This window comes from Musca autumnalis, unplaced genomic scaffold, assembly GCF_047663935.1.
Source record: "Musca autumnalis isolate F117 unplaced genomic scaffold, ASM4766393v1 scaffold_3, whole genome shotgun sequence".
NCBI lineage: Eukaryota > Metazoa > Arthropoda > Insecta > Diptera > Muscidae > Musca > Musca autumnalis.
Genome location: NW_027411866.1, coordinates 214,179,476 through 214,207,244, shown reverse-complemented (window position 1 = coordinate 214,207,244; position 27,769 = coordinate 214,179,476). Strand labels below are relative to the sequence as shown.

The window sequence follows — 27,769 nt, the reverse complement described above, 5'->3', positions numbered from 1 at the left end:
TTACCTTTGCAAGTAAAGTTGCATCATTTGTGTGATACACATTTAAATTTACATAAAATACTTTAGAAATATTCTTTTTATTTATTTTCTTTAATAAATAACATTTCGTTTTATTGAAAATGCTGATTTATTTTTGCTCTGTTCCAGAACATGCAAGAATCTACTATTTTTTACTACGATAACAATAGTAAAAATTAGTAGATTCTTGCAGTACAGGAACCGACCATTTATTGGTTCTTATTTTTAATACTAATTTTAAAATTTCATTATAAAAAAATACATTTAATACGAAGTTTTTGGTATAGAAAACAATTAATAATTCATTAACATCTATATTTCAATCATTATTTATGTACAGTAATCTATGTATATTTGGTTGTGTACGCAAAGGGATCGGAGGGACCGTGGGGCGTATAAATATTTCGAGGCACGGCGCGCAATGATGCGTATGTGTTATACAAAAGGCAGCCAATGCATTACGGTGCCGAACCCATACGCACCATTGTCGGTTCTTTGAGTGCCTTTACCCGTTGCATTTGTTGTCTGCGTTTATTTTCTAAAGCCATAGTGGTCGATGGACTTACGGCCGTTGCAGCTGGTACAATGACAACAGCATCACCTATATGTGTACCCGGTGGTTGAGCTGCCGGTGTACTATTGATAACAGCCTGTACCAGGGTACGTGTACTATTCGCCGCTGCAGCCGATGCTGCTGACATATGATATAGGCCCGTTTGTCGAAACAACTTTTGTCGTATACTTGGTCTTTTTGTGCGTAAATCTTTGTGGGCGGGATAACGTGCTGGCAGCGGAATGGCCGATGAATCCAACAGTCCATCTATATTTCTATATTTTCGATGTTTACGATGATCTTTACTTCGCACCGCTCGTGTGGTGTTGAGGACTTCTTTTGTGGTTGGATTTATTGTCGCCACGCCCCCACCACCACCACCACCTTTATTAATTTCGTTAACATATTCTAGCACCGTTTCGGATGAAGATTTGCGTTCATTGGGTTTTCGTTGTTTGTTGTGATGATTGTTTTTCTTGGCTTCCAATTCTTCTTTGTTTTTCTGCGATATTTCTTCCATATATTTATCCTGAAATGGGAGGAAAAAAAGGGAATTTTTGTAATGGGGCTAGAACGTGGGAAATTTTGAACATGTCGGAACATAGTGTAATTCTATATTAAGTAGATAATGTATTGTAAAAAAATAAATCTTCATAATGAAGGTTTAACGGTGTTTGCATTAGGGGTTTTTGCCGGGTTAACCTTCTCCATGAGGATTTATTTACGTTTGCGCTATGGAGTTGACATTTAAAATCCAGTAGGTTCATTAAATACGGTTAAGAGCAAACGGGTTATTAACCCGGCAAAAAGTTTCAATGAAAATAAGTCATTGGATATATATTATCCAAAATCTCTGATTTTTTATGAAATATTTCATTGAATGGAATTCGCAAGTTAAAAGACACATTTTATTAAAACTACTTCGGTGTTACTGCGGCTTTATTCTGTTATCGACTTATAGTACGATTCAAATGTCAATTCCATAACGCAAATGTCAAATAAATCCTCTCGAAGTGGGTTAACCCGGCGCAAAAATATAGTGTAACCACACTATAACCCTGCAAAGGCTATAATATAAACATGACCTTATACCCTTTGTACTTAACCGGATTTAATAAACTCACTGGGTTTCAAATGTCAATTCCATAGCGCAAAAGTCAAATTAATCCTCATAAAGAAGGTTAACCCGGAAAAGGCTCTAATGCAAACGCCGTTTTATAGTGCTACATATAGCCGGATTTAATAAGTCCACTGGGATTCAAATCCTCATAAAGGAAATTAATACCTTCTTGATGAGGATTTTTTTAAGGTTTGCGCTATTGAATTGACATTTGAAACCCAATGGGTTTATTAAATACGGTTGTAGGCAAACGCCATTTAACCCGGCAAAAAGCTATAATATACACAGGCTATTAAGAGCATTTTTACATCACATAAGGGGTCTATAGTCTGGACCATTGTTGCATATGAAGAGAACACAATAAACGTCTGAGTAAAGCTGAAAACACATACAACGTTTGAGTAAAGTTTTGCGTTGGACGTTGACAAAAAAACAACAACAACAGGGCGACGCCGACATCAAAATCCGGCGTTGATGTGTTTGCCGGCATATATTTCAAATGAATTTGAATTTTTTGGCATCATGCCCAACAGTGTAAAAACGGCCAAACGACACAAAACTTTACTCAAACGTTGTATGTGTTTTCAGCTTAATGTTTTGCGTTACCCGTTGACAAAAAACAGCAACCACAAGGATGCAATGAGCGTTGATATGTTTTGCAGCATGAAATTCCAAATAATGGAACTTTTCGACATCCACGCCCATCAGTGTAACAACGGCCCAAACGTTTATTGAGAAAGTTGAACTAACGAATTTTTTCATACTTACAAAAAGTGCTCTTCTCGCTTTGTCGCGTTTAGCCAAAATCACAACCCAACCGGCAAATGAAAGCATTATTAAAGCCGGCACCAGCACACCGGCCAAGTGTACAGATTTCTTTATCCATGCCTGATAAATGGCACAGAATATCACAAGTGCAGCTACGATGACGGCCACCATACGGCCATTGGCCTTGCGTTCTTCCTAGAAAAAATGAAAAGAAGAACAGAAAATATAAAAAAAAATAATTCAAGGTAACATTACTTTAATTGTTCATATGGAAGCTATAAATAATTATAGCAAAAAACAATGAACTATAAATATCCCACCATTGCTTAAACTTTTAAAAAAGTAATAAAAATTTCACGATTTATAGGTGAAAAAATAGATTATAAACGACAAGGCCGGTCATGTTATAACCTGTTGAAATACATTTTTTGTGCCATGTGGCAACAGTAGTAGAAGTTGTGAACTTTAAAGTAGGGGAACGCTTTTGAGTAAAAAGTGGTATAACTCGTAGATTCTTGCACGTAAAGGAGCAGAACTATTATGTCTGTTTGTTTACAAGTTGTTTTGGTAGGCGTGTAAGGTCATGTGCCGGGCTAACTTTATTTATTTGAAGTATACGCAATTGAATTGACATTTGAAATCTAGTGGATTTATTAAATCCGGTTATATGTAAACTTACTATAATAGTAAGGCTTTCCAAGGTTTGCAGTTAGGACGTAAACACATCCAAGGTTTCAGTAAAGTTTGGCGACATTTCTGATAATGCCATGTTCAGACTAGCGGCAATTCGCTCTCTATTCGTTGTTCGACACCAAATTACGATACAATTACTTCATTTCCCATACAAAATTTTGGAGAATGAACAACGATTTTTGTACATTGTTCAATACATTGTTCTCATAACGACGATAAAATATGTCCCATCTCTAACAAATGAGAGAATTTATCGAAATAAATTAATTATCCAAACATCCAAAACTTTTTAGAAAAACTGCAAAATATGAATGAAAAGTAAACAGTTTAACGGCTAGTATACATTCAAATCATAGCAAATTTTGTCTTCTCTTCCACTGCAGTTGCATTTCTTGTCCGTCGTTTCAAATTCGCGTACAAATTTAGAAACAAAAATCAAATGCCTGCCCGAATCTCTGTATACCAAAAAGATATGTTGGCAATTGTTGTCAACATAAGATGTCAAATTTTAACATCAATTCAATGCAATTGACACATTATGTTACCATCAGCTGGCATGATAATGCTACCTGTATTATTGTACCACGTTCTGCAGTATATCCCATGCATAAAGATTTTGGAAAAAATCATTGCTGGAGAAACCCATGCTACCAAGACAGTAGTTTCGGCAGGGGACGAGCAAGGAGTACTCAACATACAAATTCTCAATGACAGTCGACCTTAATAAAGCAGTAGTAGTAGCTAAACCAGCCTCGTCTTCAGTGATAACATCTAATGCCTTGAAAACGGGACCGTCGGGCACACAAAGGGACCGTCCATTGACTGAAGCCGATAGAACTGATAGCCTTCCGACGCAGGAGTCCAAAGGTCTGGGTACATAAGCAAAAGCCGTAGCTCAATCACCCATATACGTCAACGTGGCTGCAACAACAACATATGTATGCTCTCTGTTCTCATCTGTCGTGGTTTATCAAAGGAAAACTCGCTCAGAGAGACTAATGCACAAAATATTTTGAGCACCACCGATAAGCAACCTCGCCTGTTTACCTTGCTTGCTTCTGATAAAAGAATAAAAACGAAAAGGGCAAAATAGTTCGAAATTGGCACGGCCTTCTTTATTCTTTTATTTTATGTTACGTCAGAAATGAAGCAGGAAAGCAAAGCAAGGCAAGCAGGCGTGGTAGCTTATGTACTCAGGTCTTAATAAGGATTGACCAAAATTTTGGTTGACGTGTCCGTTGCCTCAATTAGCACAGCAAATCGGTTGACTAAGGAGAAGAGGATATCAATGCACTATCTCAGGAAGTACATTGGCCGGGAACCACCATCCATCCCTCTGAGAGAGAGTAAAGTAATCTGGAACCAGCTCAAGGTGGTGAGCAAATTCGGAACAACATACCCTCACTTGTCCAAGAGAAATTCTAACCTTAATAAGCTACCTCTCATTTCGATGACCGAAGAGGTCAAGTCGAATTCATTGTCATCGAAGACCTGGACTTTGACTTAACTAACTCAACGCCCCACAAATTATACACCTACCAAAATCAAACCTTTATCGGAGGAGGTACCAGACTCAAAAGGCTAGAAGACCCAAACCGAGCCAGAACTCCGAACCTTAAAGGTGCGAACAGAAGGAGAATTCACGCTTATCCAAGCCTAAATTTGTGTAAAAGTATAAAGAAATGCAGGACCGCATGTTAATTAGGTAGTACCTGGCCTTTATTCATTTACATAAAATTGAGAGTGAAGCAAGCAAGCACTGCAAAGGTAGCCTCACAAGTAAAACCTGAGTCACAAGGTATATTTCGGAGCACTTCTTACTGGTAGCAGTGGTGAAAACAAAACCAGAGAAAAATAGTACCAGATGAATTACGAATGAAAATCATCGACAGAGCTGACCCTGTGAAGATCAGTGACAATTGATTGCATCTTATCGAAGATCGGAGTCAAGATCGTATGTTGCTGGTCTGTGTTTATGGTTCATTCCGCTCCCATGCAGGGACCAGACTGTGGCATATAGGCCATTTAGATTTGACTTCATTAGCCGGATTTAGGGCATTATCTGGATTTATTTGCTAAATCCCGCGATAGTCTACCAGATTTCCCATACAAAAATAAGTCCTCGTATTGCGTGGATTTGTTTTAAATCCGGCATAAATCGTCGTATACAACTCTGTTTTTTTGCAACATATTAGGTGTGTATGATAACTTTCCCAGCAATAATTACTCAGTCAGTTCCAGCAAGCTCTCTCAGGCAAGAAAAATTGCAAAGAGTTATCGAACAACATTTTGCAAAAACTTGCAAGAAAGTCAGCTGTTTCCGAAAATATATGAAATTTGTTTTTGTTTCTTTTGATATTTTACAACAAACGGAACAAAAACACAAATTTTAAGATTGCAGTTTACTTATTTAATGCTTTAATCCTATCCACAACGCTTTAAAATCTAAAAAAATGTGCAATTGTGAAATTTTCTTGGTCAAAAATGTTAACATTTCGAGTTGTTTACATTGAACAGGTGATGGGAAAATTTGTCCCGCAAAAATTTGCAAGTTCTCAGTCACAAAACTCACCAAAGTCGCTTTCTTTTGCTGAATAATTTTCTTATCGAACAGCATTCAGTAAAAATTTGTACGATTTTGTACACATTTTTGGGTTATCGTACAGACCTATTGATAGAAACAAAGACATAATTACAACAAGATAAGAAATTGTTTGCTATCATTCTTCAGTGAATGACTTTTAAATTTAACATAAAGCTGGAAACCAAAGACAAAAATACAACAAGATAAGACATTTTTTTGCTATCATTCGTCAGTGAATGGCTTTTGAATTTAACATAATAGCTGTGTCTGGTTACCCTAAAATTTGTAACAATTTGTACCAATTGTTGCTGGAAGTCGTCTGTTAATACAAAAAACCAGCAAAAGAGAGCGATTCGAGAGAGACATTTTGACAGTTCTTTCACTGAGAGCTTGCAAATTCTTGCTGGACAAATTTCTTCTAGCAAGCACTTGCAAGCTCTTCTTCTTCCTGAAAACAATCAATCAGCCGTTTTTAGTTTTTTGTTGATTTATGTTTGTGAACATTAAAAACAATTTTATTGTGGAAATAACATAGTCTAATTGTATTGTTTTATGGAGAACAAATTTGTAAAGTGGAAAAATACTTTTTTGTTTCATTTTCTTTTTTATTTTTAATAAAATACAACGTGTTTGCTTCCTTTGTTGGCGGACAAATTGTTCTGTTTTGGCAAGTCAGCTGATTGCTTGCTGGTTTTTGCTGGGAGGTGTCTGTTTACTTTTTACAATTTTCTAGCAAAAGAGAATAAAAACCCCTTACTCTCTGAGAAAGTTCTTGCTGGACAATTCTTGCTGGGAAGGTAACCAGACAGACTTAATGTTATATCATGATATGGTGGTATAACATTTTTTTCTTTAATACATTTTTACGTATTTAACCGAATTTACCGATCCAATTGACATAGAATTATTTTTGAATAGATCCTTGAATTCATAAATTTCGTTTCTAATACCATTACATGAAATGTTCGTCCTTGGTTGCGATTTTGAATTAACTGCAACCTGTTAGTCCCGGGCCACACTACAGTAATTTCATTGAAATTTTGATATGAAATTATGCGTCTCTAGATCGACGTCCATAGTAGAGTAAAATCATAAAATTGCTGTAGTGGGGAATTCGATTTAAGAACACCTAATTTCATGAAATTTTTTAATGAAATTCACGCTAGTGTGGACCGGGACTTAAGGGTAATGTTTCTATACAAAGTTTCGTAAACATTTTTTGTTGCATGCATTTTGTCTAGTCTTAGTTGTATTTATGTCTTTGGAAACACATACAACGTTTGGGTAAAGTTTTGTGTCGTTTTTGGCCGTTTTTACACTGTTGGGCATGATGCCGAAAAATTCAAATTCATTTGAAATATATGCCGACAAACAGATAAACGCTGGACTTTGGTATCGTCGTCGCCCTGTTGTTGTTGTTGTTTTTTATCGATGCCCAACGCAAAACTTTAATCAAACGTTGTATCTGTTTTCAGCTTAAAGTAATTTTACAATATGGTAAAATAACATTTTTTATACGTTTTATACGTATTTAAGCGAATTTAAGGATCCAATTGACATGGAATTCTTCTGATAATATTATATGAAATGTTCTGATAATATTAGCTGTGTCTTTTTACGTGATAATTAGTAATAATTATTACTAATGTTGCAGATTTTGACAGATGTCTAAAGGAAAAGTTGCTGAAAAAAATGTTTCATCAACATTTAGTAAGTAAAAAGACACACCTATTATATGAAATGTTCCTCCTAGATTGCGATTTTAAATTACCTGCAACCTGCATTGTTTCTGTTAAGGGTAATGTTTCTAAACATTGTTTCATAAACAATTTTTGTTTCATGCATTAGGTGTGTCTTTTTACTTACTAAATGTTGCTGAAACATTTTTTTCAGCAACTTTTTCTTTATACAGCTGTCAAAATCTGCAACATTAGTAATAATTATTACTAATTATTACGTAAAAAGCTATTATGTCTAGTCTTATGCTTGGTTTACATTCGGCGTCGTTTCGTGATTTCGGAGACGTTTCGGGATTTCGCGCGGAATCAAGCAGAATTTATCATGATTTCGCGTACAAAAATGAAATCATCTCATTTCGTGATTTCAGCGAAATCAACATCGAAATCACAGTACACATGTGTTATGTAACTATGTCGGGAGTGTAAAGGGGAATGAGGCATACCAAGATGTCGCTGGTATACACTTGCCATTGAAGAAATTCGGCCTAGCTCAGTGGCCACTCCTGACTAGCCATAAACAAAATTGATTCATTATTAATTCGCAATCACAAACAGGATGCTTTATTTAAAGAAGAAAAATGATATGATGTTGCTGTTGTTGATATGGGTACCCAAGGTGTTTGTTGGGATACCATGCCCTCCCAATGGATTTTCTACAAAATCCCCAATGAGTCTCATCGATGATGATGACTCCCAAAAATCAACCACCGGCTGCCTTATTACCCCCTACATTACCTTATACAAGTAACTAGCACATAATGACTAATGGTCAACACTATTCAGATTCAGAATTCATTAATTTATTCATAGCACATTCGAATTATAAGATAGGGTGGTTCGATAAGGTATGGTTTCGGAAATCGAATTACAATTATTACTTCCAAAATGGAAGCCAATTCATTTAAGAAATCATATAAATATACGTTGTATAGAAATATATCAATGTTCATACAGGTATACGGCTAAGAATATAGATAACTATACTCAAAAGATGTATATCCCACATATAATAGTGCTAAATCACACTTCGATTATAACTATCAAAAGTCCTATTCTATCGAGCTCAATTGATTAGGATCATATTCATTCCTTAAAAGAATGATTTAAAATTTTGAAAAGGTTAATAAAAAACATGGGATACACATTAACAATGTGTTGCGCTGCTAATTTCAGATAAATTATTTCAATTTGCAAAAGGTTTAAGTACAAGGACTTGACTTTAGTTCAATTATTTTTATATAAAGAAATTTCAAGATAATTTATAATTGACTTTAAAGGTCATACAAGGTTAAAATATTTGTATAAATAAATTACACAAAAAAAAAATTCATAATAATTACACAAAATGTACACAAAACTGGACAAATCACGTGCAGCAACCCTCAACTAAATTGTGTTGTAAACGTGTGTATAATTACTGGATCGGAATACCAAAAATAATATGGATTTAAATTCCAGATAATTTCGTAGAAAAAAATCAAATCTGTCTGTCTTTAGGTCCTCGGCGTTCTTAAAATGTATTTGTTAAAATTACACTTCAAAATTATGGTAAATGAATTCAAAGAATAACTTTGATATTATTGTGCCGAAATAAAGGCTTTATTTTGGGGTTATAGACGTCTGGTCTCACCTAAGGTTTCTACAATAATTAATTTATCATTAACGCGCCATTATTCATGAACCCATTTCATTCGGGACAAACAAAAAATTGATGCGAAAATATTTCTATGAATTTAAATCCGCAAAACATTTCATATATTTTTCCTTTTTTTTTATGGTTTGCAAAAATGGGCAAAAATGTCCTGAATAAATTCTTATTCCAAAAGGATCACAAGTAAGGAATATGATGACTGTACAAGTTTCGTTGGGTACCGTTACGGCACGTGATGTTGACCCGTTACAAAATCCACTACTTGTATATAGGGATACACACATGTACATATATAATATTATATACCCTTATGTATATAGGAAATACATAAGGTTATATAAAAAAAAATAACAAATTAGTTCGGCTGACCGTCGAATGATTGAAGACAAAATTTAGATTTCATATTTCCCTGCCTGTGGCAGAAAAATATGCAATGCTAAAAAAACAACACGATGTTCAGGATACACACATATTCAGACTCTTCACTTTTGTACTTATCTGTACTATCCTGGCCGGCTACTTGTCGTGTTATAGCCCAAGTTGTTGTAGTTGTAGGCCAAAATTGCTGGTAACTGTTGTTCTTGATCTAAAAGCAGGCTAAAGTTGAGTTGGTATTGCCCCACAGGAATGATGAGGACTGACAATGATTTTAGCTTCTGAACTGCACAAAGATTCGATAGGCAAGGCTAAGGTGTCACACAAAAATGTAATGATTTCCGGAAATTGTTTAGGCAATGACGGTGGCTACGGCTGTTGTCCAATATTTGAGAGGGAATGTATGTGTGGGCAGGTGTAAAGGCCTGCGTACATAAGCTGCTCTGCCTGATTACCTTGCTTTGCTGCTTCAATAAAAAATAAAAGAACAAAGAAGGCCGACCCAATTTCCAACTGATGGCAACCCAGTTCGAAATTTTGTCTTTATTCTATTATTTTTATTACGTCAGAAATGAAGCAGGTAAGCAAGGCAATCAGGCAAGGCAGCTTATGTACGCAGGCCTTTATGGCCGGGCAAAAAAAATTTCCCCAATAAATTCGTTTTGTGAACACGGGTGGCTTTTACAAAGAGAAATAGCCTTAAATCGGTGTTGAAATTATTTGCACTGCACTCATGCCTAATGTGGTGGAATTTGGCGGGGAGTGCTGTACCGAATTGTTAATGCCAACCGCTATGTGCCTTTGGTCAACCTGTTGGGTAAACGCAAAAAAAAATTGCACACGCCAATGTTAGTATGCCGGTTTGGCCAAACTAAAAATTCCACACTAAACTCACCCTTTTATTGTTGGTTTTTAATTCCGCGTTTATTTTAATGTTCCGTACGGAAAGTATTTAATAATTATTCCCGAAGATTAGAATTATGATATTCTCGAACGGGAGCTATTCAAAATGGCGGATTTGTACAGCAAATTCTTAATTTGCAATTTTTTCCTTATTGGACGACTGGCCGGTTTGCGGGTAAAATTGAAATGAATGCATTCGTATTCGGTGTTCTTGTCATGCCCGAAGTTTGACATTTCTATTTACAGTGATGCCACATTGTCAAGAAAAAGGAACGAAAATGTGTGAAGGGGAACACACGATAAGTTTGTGTGGTGTTGCACACAATCACGACGTCGTATACGCAGCGGCTTACGCCGTTGTTATACAAGGTTAACATAACACATGATATACAACCCTGTTTTTGCCGAAAAAAAGTACCAAAAGTTGCAACACTTTTCACGTATCACAATGAACGAGGTAGATGTGCGAATTGCTGCAACAAAAAATGTTAGTATCAAAATTTGTAAACAATGTGAAAAAATATTAAATTACTTTTGCTCTGTTCCTTTACGTGCCTGAGGTTACCATTTCTTACCATTTTTAACCTGTAAAGTGTTCCCTTACTTTTAATAGCATACAATTTATATGATAGCAGTTTACCACTTTTGCCATTTTCTGCCACTGTTACCATTTTTAAAAGTAAAGGAACAGACCATTAGTTAAAATGCTATTTTTGATTGTGTTCCCGTACTTTTAAGTGGTTATGTTAGAAAAAAGAGCGAATTTACAAAATTAATGGTAATGTTAGAAAATAGAGGGAATTTTCAAAAACTGCTTCCCCATACAAATTTCTTAAAAACTACGGGAACGGAAAAATGACGGAAATCGCAAAAAGTCCAGCAGAAATGTCAAAATCAACGTACCAGTTATAATATTAGATACAAATGAACATATGAATATGCTTGCTGCTAGTCTACTAGGCCAAAATTGGATGGCGGAAAACCGGAGAAGAGGGTGTTGTTCGGCGCTATTTAAAGAGAAGTGCAAGTCTTGCTAGATTTCGGAGTACGGTAACGCATTTTTAGCACTAAACGGGAAAACTACTGCAAGTACTAATATTTTGTAGGTTCTGAGCACAACTTTTATCTATCAAAATGTATTATGATGTCTCAACTTTACTTTGTTGTTGCTTTTTTCGACCTTTTTTGTTCGCCATAGAAATAAGTATTTTTTTCAAGCTCGAGGTCAATATATCAATTATTTTTATTGTTCGATATTTCGCAATCTCAACGATAAAATAATTTTTTATTTTTTTATTTGTTAGTACTATACATAATTAATACGATATATAGATAATTTTACGATAATTTTCCAAATAAAGTTGTAAAGTTCTATATTGTCGTATATTTTTTATGATTAATTCAATTTAAAATAATTTGTTTTGAAAATTCATGTTCGATCAGCTGCGCATATGCATCCACCTTTATCATTGTGATATGTTTGAAATCAACAAAAAATAAGTGTAAACACCGGGGTGTATTACAGGATTTCGTGAAATCCAGTGGATTTTGGAGCGCAAGTGTAAACTTGGCATTATTTCTTTTTCGTCTTTGGTTGCAAGCTGGCACAAGAAACAAGGTAGATGCATCGGTGAATCGCGACAACAAAAATAATTTAAAATGTCAAAACTTTTAAACCTGGCGAAAAATTTTAATTTGCTTTGATATACGAAGTTGATTTTAATCAACAAAGACTAATATTTACGATGTCTTAACGACACAATAAATAATTATTTGCTCATTAGTTAGCATTAGGAGCATAATGTGCTAATATTTTCAATGTTAATCTATAAACTTGTAATTTGCAGTGTGTTTCTGGAGACGAATTCAATTTACAACAACTTCTTTTGACGTTTCAAATTCGATCAGATGGGCTGATGCATCTACCGTAGTAATTGTGCTATGAACAAAAATAAGCTGACTGCCATTTAAATCCTCCAAAGGTATATCTAAATGCAATGAGATTTATACTGGATTTACTAAATCCAGTTGAGGATTTATGGCTAGTCTAAATGAGCCAATACATCCCCCAAGCTGACAAGTCAAGTTAATTTCTATTAAAAATCTTATATAGGCTCGTGACATTGAAACCAGGAGCAAGCCTTCAAATACCGTTATTAGACCTGTCCTACATGCCTATATCAAAGATAAATCGGTAGAAACTGCACTGAATGACGTCGTAGGCTTTACCGAGGGAAATATGTAAGGCTCAAAATCTACTAACGTGTCTGTTTTTGTAAATAATTTTTGTTCATTCGTCTATAATAATGTAATTATTCCACAAACATCCAAGGCGGGACAGGGGAGACTTCTCTCATATCAATGTTTGCACCCCGATTCACATTAGCTCAATGATATGGGACCTACAGTTTATCGGCGAGTCCGAACGGCGTGTCCTAAGGCACCACTTGTACAGAAGTTTTACATGGCTGAAATACTCAGGAAATGTCGCCAACATTACTGAGGGGTATTTTGCCACCGTTGGAAATTTGATGTTACCTAGCCGGGGAATCGAACCCACGATCTTCTGCGTGCAAGGCGGGTGTGCATTGCACCACGGTGGCAATTTAGGCATCCATACCTCAGCCCCCAGAAGGCATACATGTATACCCGCTCCATATATCGTTAAGAATTCCTCATTTAAAAATCAGCGTTCTACATTTGCGTTAAAGCGTATAAAACGATCTACAAAATAAAGAATATTTTTTTAACAAAAACAGGAGGTTAATAGCGTTAAGCATAAATCCATCCACATTACACTCTAAAGCGCTCGGCACAATCGGTCCATTGTTAGTCACGTCACGTGTCAAAAATGACAAACACATGAAAATTGTGTAAGTGATGCCAATTTTGTTCTAGAAGTGTTCATGTGGTTGTGGTAACGTGGCACTCAACGGACAATATGTGCCGAGGCCTTTTAACTGAATTGTTTTCCTCTACACTACGAACCAAAAAATCGTTTATGCGATTATTAGCAGGAAGTTCCAACACTATATCATAACTCATGCAAGGAACTCTAATCAAACTATCGATTTTGGAACGCACCTAAAAAGTGGATGTGTGCATCTTGATTGCGTTACACACAATCATATGAAGCAATGCATGAATGTGTATAACGGAAAAACTATTACTTCAAAGAATAACAAACTACATCGTTAATGGACCCCCTTCTGTTCCATCAGAAAAAAAAGAAACTTGTTGTTTTCCTATTTATTTTTCTCCTATTATTTAAAAACATTTCTGTTTACATTAATTGTATTTATCTATGTATTTACGTATGTGTGTGTTTATGTGAATGTGCAACTGTTAATAAACTGATGGTGTTCGAGATTTGAGATTTTAAAAGATTTATAGATTTGCTATAATTTTTCTTCAGGGGTTTTTGTTCTTTTGTTAGTCATTTTGCCTTCATTCCTTTAGCTTTGCGTTACCATTTATTTTTATCAACTAAATTTCCTTTCCAACAACACCAACAAAAACGGGGACTGAAAACAAGAATAGACAGCCATTTCAGTCATCATCATTGATGGAAAGGCGGCAACTAAACTGGAACATTATTTTCAATAAAAAAAAATCAAAATAATAACAACAGCACCACATTTTCGCGCTCAAAATAACAACAAAACATCTAAAAATAAATCTTTGCATTATTTTTTTTTTCAGGAAGGGGACTTTCTGCATGATTTACTAGAGGGTGTGTGTTTGATGATGAGGAATGCAACAAGAATTTTGTAAAGTAATTTTTCAATAATTAAATTTCTGGGTTAGTTTCGTTTCTTATGAAGAATATTTTTTATGTGTCAAAAATATGAACATTTATAGGCGACAGCAAAATTGGTGCGAGACGTCTGTGGGGAGTCACTACCAAGAATTGGCAATTTAAATCTGCATAACGCATAACGCATAAACATCTCTCCTATAGTCAATTAAATGCAGAATATAACTAAATTTCTCTTGGAGAGATAATTGCACAAGCAGCATTTCCCGCAATGCCTGCTTCATATTCATTTTGGTCGGTGCCGGCACGGAGGGGAACAAAGGACCAATGTGGATGTCCTCAGTTTTGTCACATCCGCATCCACCACACTGAAACTTCGGTGAGATGCATCCTTTATTGTCTTAAAAGGTCCTTTATTAACTGAAAGTTCCGTAGCAGCAGAATTATCAACTCAAAGATCGTTGAGACTTCCATTCAGAAATCTGTCACCAGGGTTAAAGCACATAATGGTGTTCAACAGTGTACAAGGCCGACATTACTGCCATACAGGAAATACGATGGAACCTAAAGGTGACGCACTGTATTATAACTGGCATGACTCAAAGCATGAGTTTGGTTGCGGATTTGTAGTTGGTCTGAGGTTAAAACATCTGGTCTCCAGCATCACCCCAGTGAATGAAAGACTCGCCCACTACATGCAAACAGCCGTAAAATCAATACTTGGATACCAGAGAGAAAAGGAGAGAGGAGAATCGTCTTTTCCGCAGGAAAAAGAGAGAGATGGAAAAGCGGGAGTGTGAACAAATCGAGATATACAGGAGACAGAATGAAGTCCGAAAATTCTACCAAAGAGTCAAGCATCAAACTTATGGCTTTGGAACTGGCACATCCTCCTGTAGAAACCAGCAAGGTAATCTGGTAACTGATACAGATAGTGTGCTAAGGATATGGCAAGAGCATTTTTCCAAACTGTTGGTATCCAAAAGTAGCGAAGTCAACGAAGATACCACAGATGCAATCCCAGAAGATGGTATTGAATGTATACCGCCCGGCCAAGATGAGGTAAAGACGGCAATAAACCAGCTGAAGAGTAATAAGGCAGCAAGAGCTGATGGCCTACCAGCCGAGCTGTTTAAAACCGGAGGCGATACGCTGATAAGGTGTATGCATCAGCTACTTAGCTCCATCTGGCAGGAAGAACGCATTCCCGAAGATTGGACCTGAGCATCCTGTGTCCCGTCCATAAGAAAGAAGATAAAGCTTTATGCTCCAACTATAGGGGCATAAGTATTCTCCTTATCGCAATTTTGAGGTAGTAAAGGACTTCGTCTACCTCGGCACCGCCATAAACACAACAAATAACATCAGTTGTGAAATACGAAGAAGAATAGTGTTGGCTAACAGATGCTACTTTGGGCTGAGTAAGCAGTTTAGGAATAAAGCCACCTCTCGTCAAACAAAAGTAACACTTTACAAAGCACTGATACTACCTGTGCTAATGTATGGTTCCGAAGCATGGGTACTTGTGCAAGTAGATAAGGCAGTGCTTGGCGTGTTTGAGAGAAAAATTCTTCGAAAGATCTACGGGCCAATCTGTGTTGACGGCGAATATCGGCGTCGTATGAACAACGAGCTGTACCAACTATACAATGACATCAATGTAATTTAACAAATCGAGATACAACGATTGCGATGGCTAGGCCATGTTATAAGAATGAGTGATGATGAACCCGCTAAAAAGGCGTATAAATACGGGCCGCATGGAGGTTCTCGCAGATCTGGAATGCCAAAGCTTCGTTGTAGCGAACAAGTGAAACGAGATATCAGTAAGCTACATATCCCAGATTGGGAAAATACAGCAGCAAACAGAGAGAATTGGAGATTTTTTCTTAGTTCGGCTTATGGAACAAATGTTCTGTAAAAGGCCAGCTAAGTAAGTAAGTAAGTTATCGCATACATGATAGTTTCAGGGATATTGTGCGAACGACTAAAGCCCATGGTCAACGAAACAATTGGACCATACCAATGCGGCTTTAGACCTGGCAAGTCCACCATTGACCAGATATTTACCCGGCGGCAAATCCTGGAGAAGATCCAAGAGATGTAGATCCACACCTACCACCTTTTTGTCGATTATAAAGCAGCCTTCGACCGTCCGCTACTTTCAAAGGTATTCCAAGCCATGTCTGAAATTGGTATTCCCGCAAAATTCATTCGGTTTTGAAAAATTACTCTAACTGACACAAGATCTTCAGTTAAAATAGGAAAGAACCTCTCCGAAGAGTTTTTTACCGGAAGAGGTTTCAGGCAAGGAGACAGCCTTTCGTGTGATCTTTTCAACATCCTGCTAGAAAAGGTTATACGAGAGGCAAACGTCAAAAGAAGTGGCACAATCTACACCAATAGCCACATGTTACTTGCCTATGCTGATGATATAGACATCATGGGACGATGAAAGTCGATGGAGAATATGCTAAAGTGGGTCTGGCGGTAAACGGCGAGAAGACCAAGTTGATGGTGTCGACGCGCAATGCGTCCATTGAGGTCGGACCAACTGTTGAAGTTGGTTCCTATAATTTTGAGATAGTAAAAGACTTCGTATACCTCCTCGGCACCACCGCAAACACAACAAACGACATCAGTTGTAAAATAAAAAGAAGAACTATATTGGCCAACAGATGCTACTTTGGCTTAAGTAAGCACTTTAAAAACAAAGCCACAACTCGTCAAACAAAAATAACGCTTTACAAAACACTGATAATACCCGTGCTGATGTATGGCTTCGAAGCCTGGGTACTTGTGCAAGTAGATCTGCGTTGGCGGTGAATATCGACGTCGTATGAACCACGAGCTGTATCTGCTACACAACGACATCCGTATAGATAAACGTATCGAAATGCAGCGATTGCGTTGGCTGGGCCATATAATAAGAATCAGCGATGATGAACCCGCTAAAAAGACGTATAAGTTCGAGCCACATGGCGGTGCACTCAGAATTGGCAGGCCAAAGAATAGATGGCGTAAACAAGTGGATGAATAGAAAACAAGGCGCGGTATTCCAAAAAGCGAAGCACGAAACAGAGAGAATTGAAGATCTGTTCTTAGTTCGGTCTATGGAACAAAAGTTCTGTAATGGGCCAGCTAAGTAAGTAAGTACTATTAAAAAGTACGGGAACGAAGCTAATATAATTTAATATTAAATAGATATCTGAAAGAAGGACAAATATTTTTTCAGTTCATATCAATTAATTTTACTCGTCTTTTGGCTGAAAATTTCTTTAAAATCTGTAAATAAAAAGTATGAAAATATGAATCATATTGCTATGAATTTTGTACCATGTCGAATGAACGGGTTAATTCGTGTACGTAATTATGAGAGCGAACAATGTGATTCAAAGGCTGGTATGAGCATGGCATAAAATTAGTGTAAACTAACTATTAGCGTCCCCATATCGTTATTGTTAATTGTTCTGTTCCCGAACCTGCAAGAATCTACTATTTTTTTGTCTGTTCCTTTACTTTTGAAAGTGGTAAAACCGGCAAAAGTTGTATAAGTTGTAAACTTATACAACTTTTGCCGGATTCATTTGAAATTTATGGTGTCTGAAGTAATGGAACGCTTTTCGAGTAAAAAGTGGTAAAACTTGAAGATTCTTGCACGTAAAGGAACGGAGCTTTTTTCTACGATAACATTTTTTTCCTTTATGTTCATGGCACAATTACCCAGGTAGTGGCATCGTAAAATTTTGAATATGTTATGTCAAAACTTTCTTTATGTTCTTGGGGAAATTACAACAAAAATTATTTTCTTATAAAGGGATTTGACTTTTCATATTCGATCAGCTGGTGTGATACCACTACCTGGTAGTTCTGCCATGCTTTATGTTATAGGAAAAATAGTAGAAATTAGTAGGTTCTTGCACTTCTGGAACAGACCATAAATTGCTGCTGCGGCGGAAAAATTATAAAATTTTTCCCAACCCTAGTCATCCCAGAGTTAGGGAGCTAATACCGTAGACAGACGGCAACGTTAATTTGCATTAAGGTGTGTATTTAATTTTAACCTGACAGACGACAGTTTCTGCATTTACGAAACAGCTGTTTACTGGTAAACAACTGTTTTGCTGTTGTTTGCTATGTAAATTGTGTCTCAGAGCATGAATATTGCTCTCTCTCATACATGAATATGGGCTCTCTTTTACAGGCTTGCCATATTGAAACACCTAAATTCAGTTTAAATTCCCTTTGATTTTGTGCATTAAGAATGTGAATAATGCACAAATTAATTTGAATTAGGGTATAACTCTTGAAATTTAATGGTTGGTCGTCGAGTAGAAACGGAAAAAGTGGCTAGATAATTTGAAGATCCCCCACATTGGAGCCGAAATTAGTGGTTGTGGGCAACAATTAAGTCACACTCGAACCCTGGAAAGAACGAAGATAGAACCTCCGCCATTTCCATGACTTATCCTGATTTGTCGAGCATCCTAGAAGTGACTACATCTTCACCTAAAATTGTGGGCCTAGGTACTTTCGTAACGGAAAGAAAACTAATTGTTCCATATTATCTCAGAATGTATCATGGTGAGGGCTTTTTATTTGTTTTTTGTTATTCTTTGTAAACTTGTGGCAGTCCATGCCTGCCAATCACATTCACATCTCAGTGGTTAGTTAATCTTGACCTAAAATAATTGAATATTTGTTCAATATTATTTTACAATGTAAACATTGAGTGAACATGAATGAATACATGCTGATTTGCATGGACGAACAGCATCCAAAAATATTAATACACATGACGTAATTATTGTACGAATATCACAATATCTTTTGAAATGAGCGTGTAGAGCTTTTGGAAAGTTGTATTAGTTTGCCTTTATATTGTTTAACTACATAATCTATCCCAGCAAAAAAGTTTAGAAGTAGGGCAATGCAGAGTTATTATTTCACAACATCTTTGAATGCAGCCCACACGGAGTTATGAAAAATGCACTCCTTTCGATAAATTTCAGAAGAACTCGCTTAAAGATCCCTACATGCACAAGCCAATTTGTTGACGTCGCAGTATTTTTTTTTTCCAAATATAAATAAGAGTGTCTAAAATTCTAAGAATTTGTTTCAAAAATTACGAAATAAACTCGGTCACGATTAAATTTAATGGAGAATTTGTATAATTTGTGTTTATGTAATAAAGTTCTTAATATTATTGTTTTAAACAAATAATAAATGCATTTTATTCACTCCGGGATATTTTGCATTGGCTTGCATTTTTATTGCATCTTTAGACTGCCTTTAACTGCAATCCAAAACACATGCATCGTGGTTCTTATCCTTGTGTCTGGCGATTGGGATGACTATGGCAGTCAAACCGAGCAAGTACTGAACGAATCTTCATCTCTTTGTATATCATCACAAGGAGGCACAATTTTTCAGTTCCCAGAGCTATAACACAATCCGACCTATCGCGTCATATATGGTCAACAAGGTTTCTTTACTTGTAACCCAAGTACTGCTGTCTAAGGACTGGAAATATCATCCCACCTTGGGGAACTCCCTGTTACTCCCTACGGACCTTCGACATCTTGTTCCTGAGTTCCACGCACGGCTGGCGCCCACTCATATAATTTTTTTTTTTATTTTGCCAAAAGTTTCAAACTTGGCCGAAGGTTAGTCTGTTCGATATCCTCAAATAGTGTGAAACGCTTTACTGTTGATAAGTCGGGCGCCATAAACACTGTCCTATCGCACTTCTTATACTGGTTGAGTCCACAACTACTATGTGAAGATGTGAAGTGCAGCACTTACTGTGCTGCTGACGAATCGAAGCTGATGTTAACAACTAGATAAATTGGTTCTTCGCGAAAAAATCTATGGCGATGCAGATCTCGTTTCTTCGGCCTTGACAGATTTTCAATTTAAATTACTAGTGTACCTCTTCGGATCATTCAGCGCAACGTCATGAAACGTGTCTGAGGTTCTACCTTCCTTTTTTCCACGGTTCGAAAGCTCCAATGTTCCAACTCTTCAGATAACGTAGCCACTAACAAGGAGCGCTCCAGAATAAACCAAGTGTTACTACTCCTCCTTCGGTAGATAAACTGTCGGCACTGGCAGAATGCTTTGAAAGGAGAAGACGGGAAAGAGGAACATAGTTACCCTCACTCGACAAGTTGGAAAATTAGACAGAAAAACACTAAAAAGAGCTGCCTGCCTCTCAAGACGGTTAATCGAGAAGGACACAGTCAATGAGGAGGATTGATGAAATGTATCCAAATAATTCTAAAAGCTCTCACAGCAATTAAAACCTACCAATGAAGTTCAAAGATCTGACCAGCTCATGAATTCAAGGGTGTCGACATCAGGCAATTGCCAAGATGAAGGAAACCTCGAAGACAGATATCGACAGCAAGGAAGACACGCACTGGTCATCAGCATCAACGAATAAGTTGTCTCCCTCACCCAATAAGAAATACAGAGGCCGATGCAAAGGAAATCTAACGACAGAATTACTGCTCACGCCCAAACGGGCAAAGCGAGTACCATCATCTGAGGACGGCTATTCCAATCTAAAGAGATTAATGAAATCACAAACTGTTGGCTCGTCTACTCGCTTAACGCAGGCACCTACTTGCGAAACCATTAGTAGGCTCGGCACTAGGAATCCGGAAAGGTCTGCAAAAGTAAGGAGCCCTCCTTATCGTTGGTAGCTACTACGTCTCCATCTGGAAGTGGTAGCAGAGTTATGCCATTGCAGTTACAGCATAGCTTCCACCACTGCTAAAGAAATAGAACCGCGACCTTACGACTTAAAGGTACTCAGTTTCTTTTTGGAGGGCGGTGCCTCTCTTAAGAAGTTAGCGATAGACAAACAGAACTTGAAATATTTATAGATGAGCGTAATATGCCTTCTAGATGTGACATTAGCCGAATTTTATTTGCTAAACCAAGACTAATATCTACGATGTCTAAACGATAAAATTATTTTTTATTTGCTCATTAGTTAGCATTAGTGGCATAGTGTGCTAACATTTTCAATATTACACAATAAATTTGTAATTTGCCGTGTGGTTTTTGAGACGAATTCAATTTACAACAACTTCTTTTGACGTTTCAAATTCGATAAGATGGGCTGATGCATCAACCTTGGTAATTGTGCTATGAATTAAAATCAGCTGACTGACATTTAAATCCTCCAAAATGTATATCTAACTAGGCGTTTACACCAGACAGTTTGTCTTCAAATACAACTCTGATTTACTAACACATACATACATTTGTCGTTTGTCTCCCAGCTGTCCATCATTTATTCACAGACAGTGGAGAAGACAAATTTTTGACATTTTTGTAAAAATAAGTGAGCTAATATTTGAAATGTGTTGAAAACAAAAGAACATGAACAAAAACAAAATATGTGAACGGAAAACAAAAAGAGATCGACGATTTTCATTCAAAAATTTTCAACTGTTTTTGCAGTTGTCGGGACGCCTACGTCACACAGGCAAGTTGGGGCATTTTGACAATCAATACATGAAGTCAACTGTCCTGTCATTTGTAAACGCAGGGTAAATGCAATGAGATCTGTACAGGATTTATTAAATCCAGTTGAGGATTTATGGCTAGTCAAAATCAGCTACAAGAATGGGTTACAGATCTGCATCACTTCAATATTGCGGAGCCCAATTTTTCCTCTCCCTTTCTTGTTCTGAATTCGATAATACTCAGGAACTCTAGTTTTATTTGTATAACAACGGGATTACCAGAATTAAAAAAATCTTCAGCGACAACGTTAGAATGGTCCATGTGCATTCCGACCCTATTTTATTTCTTTAATATGAATGCTGGTTGATAGTTCCTGCAAGACTTCTTGGCACTTACTCGATTTTTCTTATCCATTAATTCCTTTAAATTCTTTTGTATAATTTCATCATCGACCAGCGAATCCATGCGCTTCGTGGTGGACGTTGCCGTTGACGAGGATATGGAGGGAGTTTTTGAATGTGTTGGTGAATCACTGCCATGACGAACGACTTTAGGTGGCGACACTTTTGCTTCACTGGGCATTATTTAAACTTTAATTATATTTACTTATGTATTTCTATATTTTTTAATTAAAATTATTTTTTTTTTTAAATCACTTTTATATTTTCTTGCGAAAAACATCTTTATTTTATTATTATTATTTCTTCTTCTTATTTGTTATTTTATTTTGTGTAATAAATTCCTTCTTATTAATTTTTCTTTTACACAAATTTTCGCTTTATATTTTCACTTTACGTTTCAAACAGATACTAATCAACACAAATTTAACGGAAGTATCCACTATAGACCGGTCGGTGTCGAGAATCTCCCGTCGGTTTATAGAGCAAAGGCTCCTGTTAAAATGTTCTTTTCATACTAAATGCCTGAAATGAAAGAAAACGTTTGCACAGATCGCGGCCACGTACTAGAGCACTCGTGAAAGATGTATTCTGTGAATTTTCCGAAAAATATCCAATTTTCACTACTCGTGTTTCATGGGAAAATACAACGAATGAATGGTCATCGCAATGAATTAATAAAAGTAAACAATCCGCAATCGTTTGTCTGCTAGCTGGGCTGCTTATTGTCCGTCTGTCTTGTGAGGATTAAAAGGTGATTCGACATTATTTTCCTTCATCTGTTTGTGTGTGTGTGTATTTTGTTATTGATCATAAATTAACTAAAAGTCGATAAACAAATTGAAAACAATTTCAATTTGGTCATTTTTGGATTGGATGTTTGTTATTGTGTTCTTTACAAAATCAACGGATCATTCGGTGTTGCCGTCTATTCACTGATATATGATATTTGGTCGGATTGGGATTAATGTTGTATAGCTTTATGAGGATTTATTTATTTGGGGAAGAACTCTTCTTATTCTGCTAACGTCGGGAGCAAGCGTTTTCTTTTTTTATTGTAAACATATATAATGATTGTTTGACTGCTGATTTTAATAACTTGGGTTATATTCTTTTTATCAGTCATTAAAATAATACATTCCAGTTTTAAGTACCTCCTTTATAACGTTTCAAATACCTTGATTTTGTTAAAAAGTCTCAATAAAAAAATAAACTTAAACTTAATCTTGTATACCTTAAAGCATGTTTCTATTAGCTTTTTTCTCGATAACCTCCTTTATGACGATGTGTATATGCAATGAAATCAAATATTTCTTCTCCCTTGACCCTTCTGGGATGTTTGTGGGAACAATTATATTAATGCTTCGTTCCAGAACCTGCAAGACTGAATTATTTTTTATTTTTTTGACAAATTTAGTATACTCATGTAGGTTCTAGAACAGATCATATATATTATTATGTTATAGGCCATTTAGATATGTCATCATTAGTCAGATTTAGCGCATTATCAGGTTTTATTTGCCATACAACAAAAAATCCTCGTATTCAGTGGATTTGTTTAAATCCCGCATAAATTCTCGTATACAACTCTGTTTTTTGCAACTTGTTGCTAGAAAAAAATTTGCTTTGATATACCAAGTCAAGGCATTTTACATAAGGTAGAAGTAACATTCAGAACTGTCGTGGGTCTTTTTTATTACATGTTTAGGATAAAAATAAGTATTTTATGGTAGCAAATTTCGAATTTCCAAATTTCATAAGTAGACCCTATTACACTTTAAAAAACCAAATTTACCAAAAAAGTAAAAATTGTCACTTCTACCTTCTATAAATGTGCCTTGCCTTGTACAAAGTTAATTTTAAACAACCAAGGCTAATGGCTATATTACACCATATGCTTTTTCACATGTATTACTCTGTTCCTTTACGTACCTGAGGTTACCATTTTTAACCTGCAAAGCGTTCCTTTACTTTAAAAAACACGCAATTTATATGGGAGCAGTTCGCCACTTTTACCATTTTTTGCCACTGTTACCATTTTTAAAAGTAAAGGAACAGACCATATGTTGTCACTTTGGGTATACTAATAAACAGACCAGCTGATGTCATACATGTGAAAAAGCATATGGTGCGATATAGCCATAATATTTACGACGTCTAATGCCTTGTTCAGACTGACGGTAATTCACTCTCTATTCGTTATTCGAACCCAAATTACGATATAATTACTTCATTTCCCATACAAAATTTTGAGAACGAACAACGTTCAATTTAAATTACTCTCAGAACTACGATTAATTATGTCCCATCTCTAACAAATGAGAGAATTTATCGAAATAAATTAGTTATGACAGGAAAAATGCAAATTTTAAAAATTTATTGAAAACCCAAATATTTTTAGAAAAACTGCAAAACATGAATGAAATGTAAACGGTTTTACGACTAGCTTACATTCAAATCATAGCAAATTTTCTCTCTTCTTTTACTGCAGTTGCATTTCTTGTCCATCGTTTCAAAATCGCGTACAAATAACTTTGTTATGTTTTTCGACCTTTTTATCCAATTAATAAAAATAAAATTATCTTCGAGCTTGAGGTCAGTATATTTTTATTCGGTATTTATCCCAATATTTCGCAATTATAAAATTGCATCTTCAGGGGTAGATCTACAAAATAACAATTATATTGTATAATTAAAGATATAAAATAATACAGAAAAATATCACAGCATTCTAAAGACTAAAAATTAAAAATAATAAAAACATCAAAAGATTCGCATACATATACGTAAAAACTATGTTGTCAAATATTACTTAAGATCTAGCGTAGTTTCACTACAATTGTCTGATGTAAATATTGCACTGAAAGGTTTTTACGTATTGCACATTCTCTTTTGAGTTAGGAATCGATAGCAGTAAGCTGCATTGTCAGTGTCGCTCTTGTAGTTTATCTTCTTATTTGTTGGTATTTTGTTAATATGCAGCATTTCTAATGTTAAACGTCTGTTATAGTTACTCTCTGTTTGTAGGATATTAACATTTTCAAAATTTGGGAGGTGGTTGTTAAGCTTGCAGTGTTCCGTAAGCGCAGTTTTTTGTATAGAGTTTTGATTCCTTAATTTAACGTCAGATTTGTGTGCCGAAAGTCTTTGCTTGAGTTTGTTTTTGGTGGTGCCCACATATATTTTGCCACATTTATCTTCCTCATTACCGTCACATTCGATTCGATATACAGTATGCAAAGTTCATATTCGTACACCCCTAAAAAATGAATAAAATCGTTATTAATTCCATATGTTATGTGCAAATATGAAATAATTGATAGGAATTACCATAACGAAGAAAGACTTAAGAATAACAAAACAAATTTTTAATTTATTCCCACATTTAGGTATAGATGGCGCCTGTGTGGGTGGCAAAATTCGTATTCGTACACCTAAAAGCACTATATATTTGGAGTTTTTAAGGATTTTCAAAGCAAAATACCTCAAATTTTTGGTTTAGTCATCTTTCTGAATGCCTCTGCTATAGAAATATTTAAAAATAACGATAATTTTATTAAAATTTTTGCATGAATAAAAAGTCGGAGGAATATTTTAAATCCTTAAGAAAAATGCGGTAGATATGATTAGCTATTGCAATTTATTCCCGAATTTTTGACGAAAATAGCTAATAGCAGTCCTTCTGTAACAATATTTGAGGTCTAATATGAAAAAAAAATGTTGTCAGCGTTTGGAAATGCAAAGAAACGTAATCCGGGCTTAGGTAAAGTAAACACATTTTTGGTTTTTACTTGGTAAAAATCGGAAGTTTCGTTCTATATTTCACATAAAATGTATTGAAGTGTTAGAATACGGTTTCGAAAATCATTTTATGCCGAAAAGTGTGAGAAATTATGAAGAAAAATGAAACTGTACAAGTTTTCATACTGTCTGCGTACGACTGAAATTCTACCCTTACTATGAACGATGGTTATGGCTGCCGAATTGCGAAAATAGTGGTTTTTACTTCTTGAAAATTATATTTCTTTACCAAAGGATCCAAAATGAGTACAAAAATGTCAAAAGAATTAATTAAATAGTCCAGGAAAGAACGTGGGGTAACCTTTTGAAGAAAGGCATTATTTCTGGGGAAATTTTCTTAATTAAAATTTTTTTATTCCTCGTAATTTCCGATATTTCTTGACATAGAATGATTTTCGAAACCGTATTCTAAAACTTCAATACATTTTATGTCAAATATAAAACGAAACTTCCGATTTTTACCAAGTAAAAACCAAAAATGTGTTTACTTTACCTAAGCCCGGATTACGTTTCTTTGCATTTCCAAACGCTGACAACTTTTTTTTTCATATTAGACCTCAAACATTGTTACAGAAGGACTGCTATTAGCTATTTTCGTCAAAAATTCGGGAATAAATTGCAATAGCTAATCATATCTACCACATTTTTCTTAAGGATTTTAAATATTCCTCCGACTTTTTATTCATGCAAAATTTTTAATAAAATTACCGTTATTATTAAACATTTATATAGCAGAGGCATTCAAAAAGAAGTCTAAAACAAAAATTTGCGGTATTTTGCTTTGAAAATATTTAAAAAAACTCCAAATATATAGTGCTTATAGGTGTACGAATACGAATTTTGCCACCCACACAGGCGCCATCTATACCTAAATGACGGAATAAATTAAAAATTTGTTTTGTTATTCTTAAATCTTTCTTCGTTATGGTAATTCCTATCAATTATTTCATATTTGCACATAAAATATGGAATTAATAACGATTTTATTCATTTTTTAGGGGTGTACGAATATGAACTTTGCATACTGTATAACATTGTGTCTTTCAAGTCTTGGGATTTTCTTTTTGGTATTGCTGAACAGCCGTTTCAGTGTGTTGTTTGAACGTTGTGCAATATTAAATTTATTATTGTCATATAAATCAGAATTATGGAATCTCTCAGAAATACCAGGTATATAGACCATGGTTTTATATATTTTGTCCGGTTTTGCTTTATTGTTTGGTTTGTTGTAGTTTGATATTAAATTTTCTGTTAATGATTTGGGAAATGCGTTTTTGGTAAGTATTTCTCTTATTTTCGTTTTATTATTTTCATGGAATTTACTATCGCTTATGTTCAGTACTCTATTTATCAAATTGCGTCCAGTATTTATAATCATTTGTTTTGGATGTTTTGAATAATAATTGATGATACGGCCAGATGCCGTAGGTTTCTGGTACCAGTCTATTTCCAATTTTCCATTCTTTCTTTTTATTAAAGTGTCGAGGTAAGGGATTGAACCATTATTCTCTTCTTCCATTGTGAATTTTATATTGATGTTAAATTTGTTGAGTATTGCCATTGTATCCAGTATTACATTATCTCTTAGAATTGCAAATAGATCGTCCACATATTTCGTCAATATTACAGGTTTTGTCGTCAGTTGTTCCATACAGGTGTCAAGTAGTTTCTCCATAACTATATCAGCTACAATCGGAGAAGCTGGTGAACCCATTGGTAGTCATTTCTTTTGTTTGTACAGTTTGTCATCATATATGAAATAACGATTGTCCTTTATGCAGAATTTTAGAATACTTAAAAATAGGCTCTTTGTCATATTTGTGTATTCTTGTATTTCGTCCCATTTTTCTTCTATAATTGAGAGTGCTAAATCTACAGGTATGCTGGGAAACAGTGATACCACATCGAATGAAACCATCTTTTCATTATC

At 35.5% G+C, this 27,769-nt stretch overlaps 1 protein-coding gene across 2 annotated transcripts; it reads right to left on the bottom strand.

The window, feature by feature from the left end:
* Nucleotides 1–58: 58 nt before the first annotated feature.
* On the bottom strand, nt 59–22,714 carry LOC141398871 (uncharacterized). Of its 2 annotated transcripts, XM_073976616.1 has the most exons (4): nt 22,436–22,714; nt 22,037–22,256; nt 2,460–2,654; nt 231–1,100 (listed from the first exon to the last, which is right to left on the bottom strand). In XM_073976616.1, the coding sequence occupies exons 2-4, from the start codon at nt 22,220–22,222 to the stop codon at nt 477–479; spliced, it is 1,005 nt and encodes a 334-aa protein (XP_073832717.1). In that variant the 5' UTR covers nt 22,223–22,256; nt 22,436–22,714; the 3' UTR covers nt 231–476. The 2 variants fall into 2 exon arrangements, with proteins under 2 accessions (XP_073832716.1, XP_073832717.1); XM_073976615.1 differs by having other exon boundaries at nt 59–1,100; nt 22,037–22,713.
* Nucleotides 22,715–27,769: the final 5,055 nt, after the last annotated feature.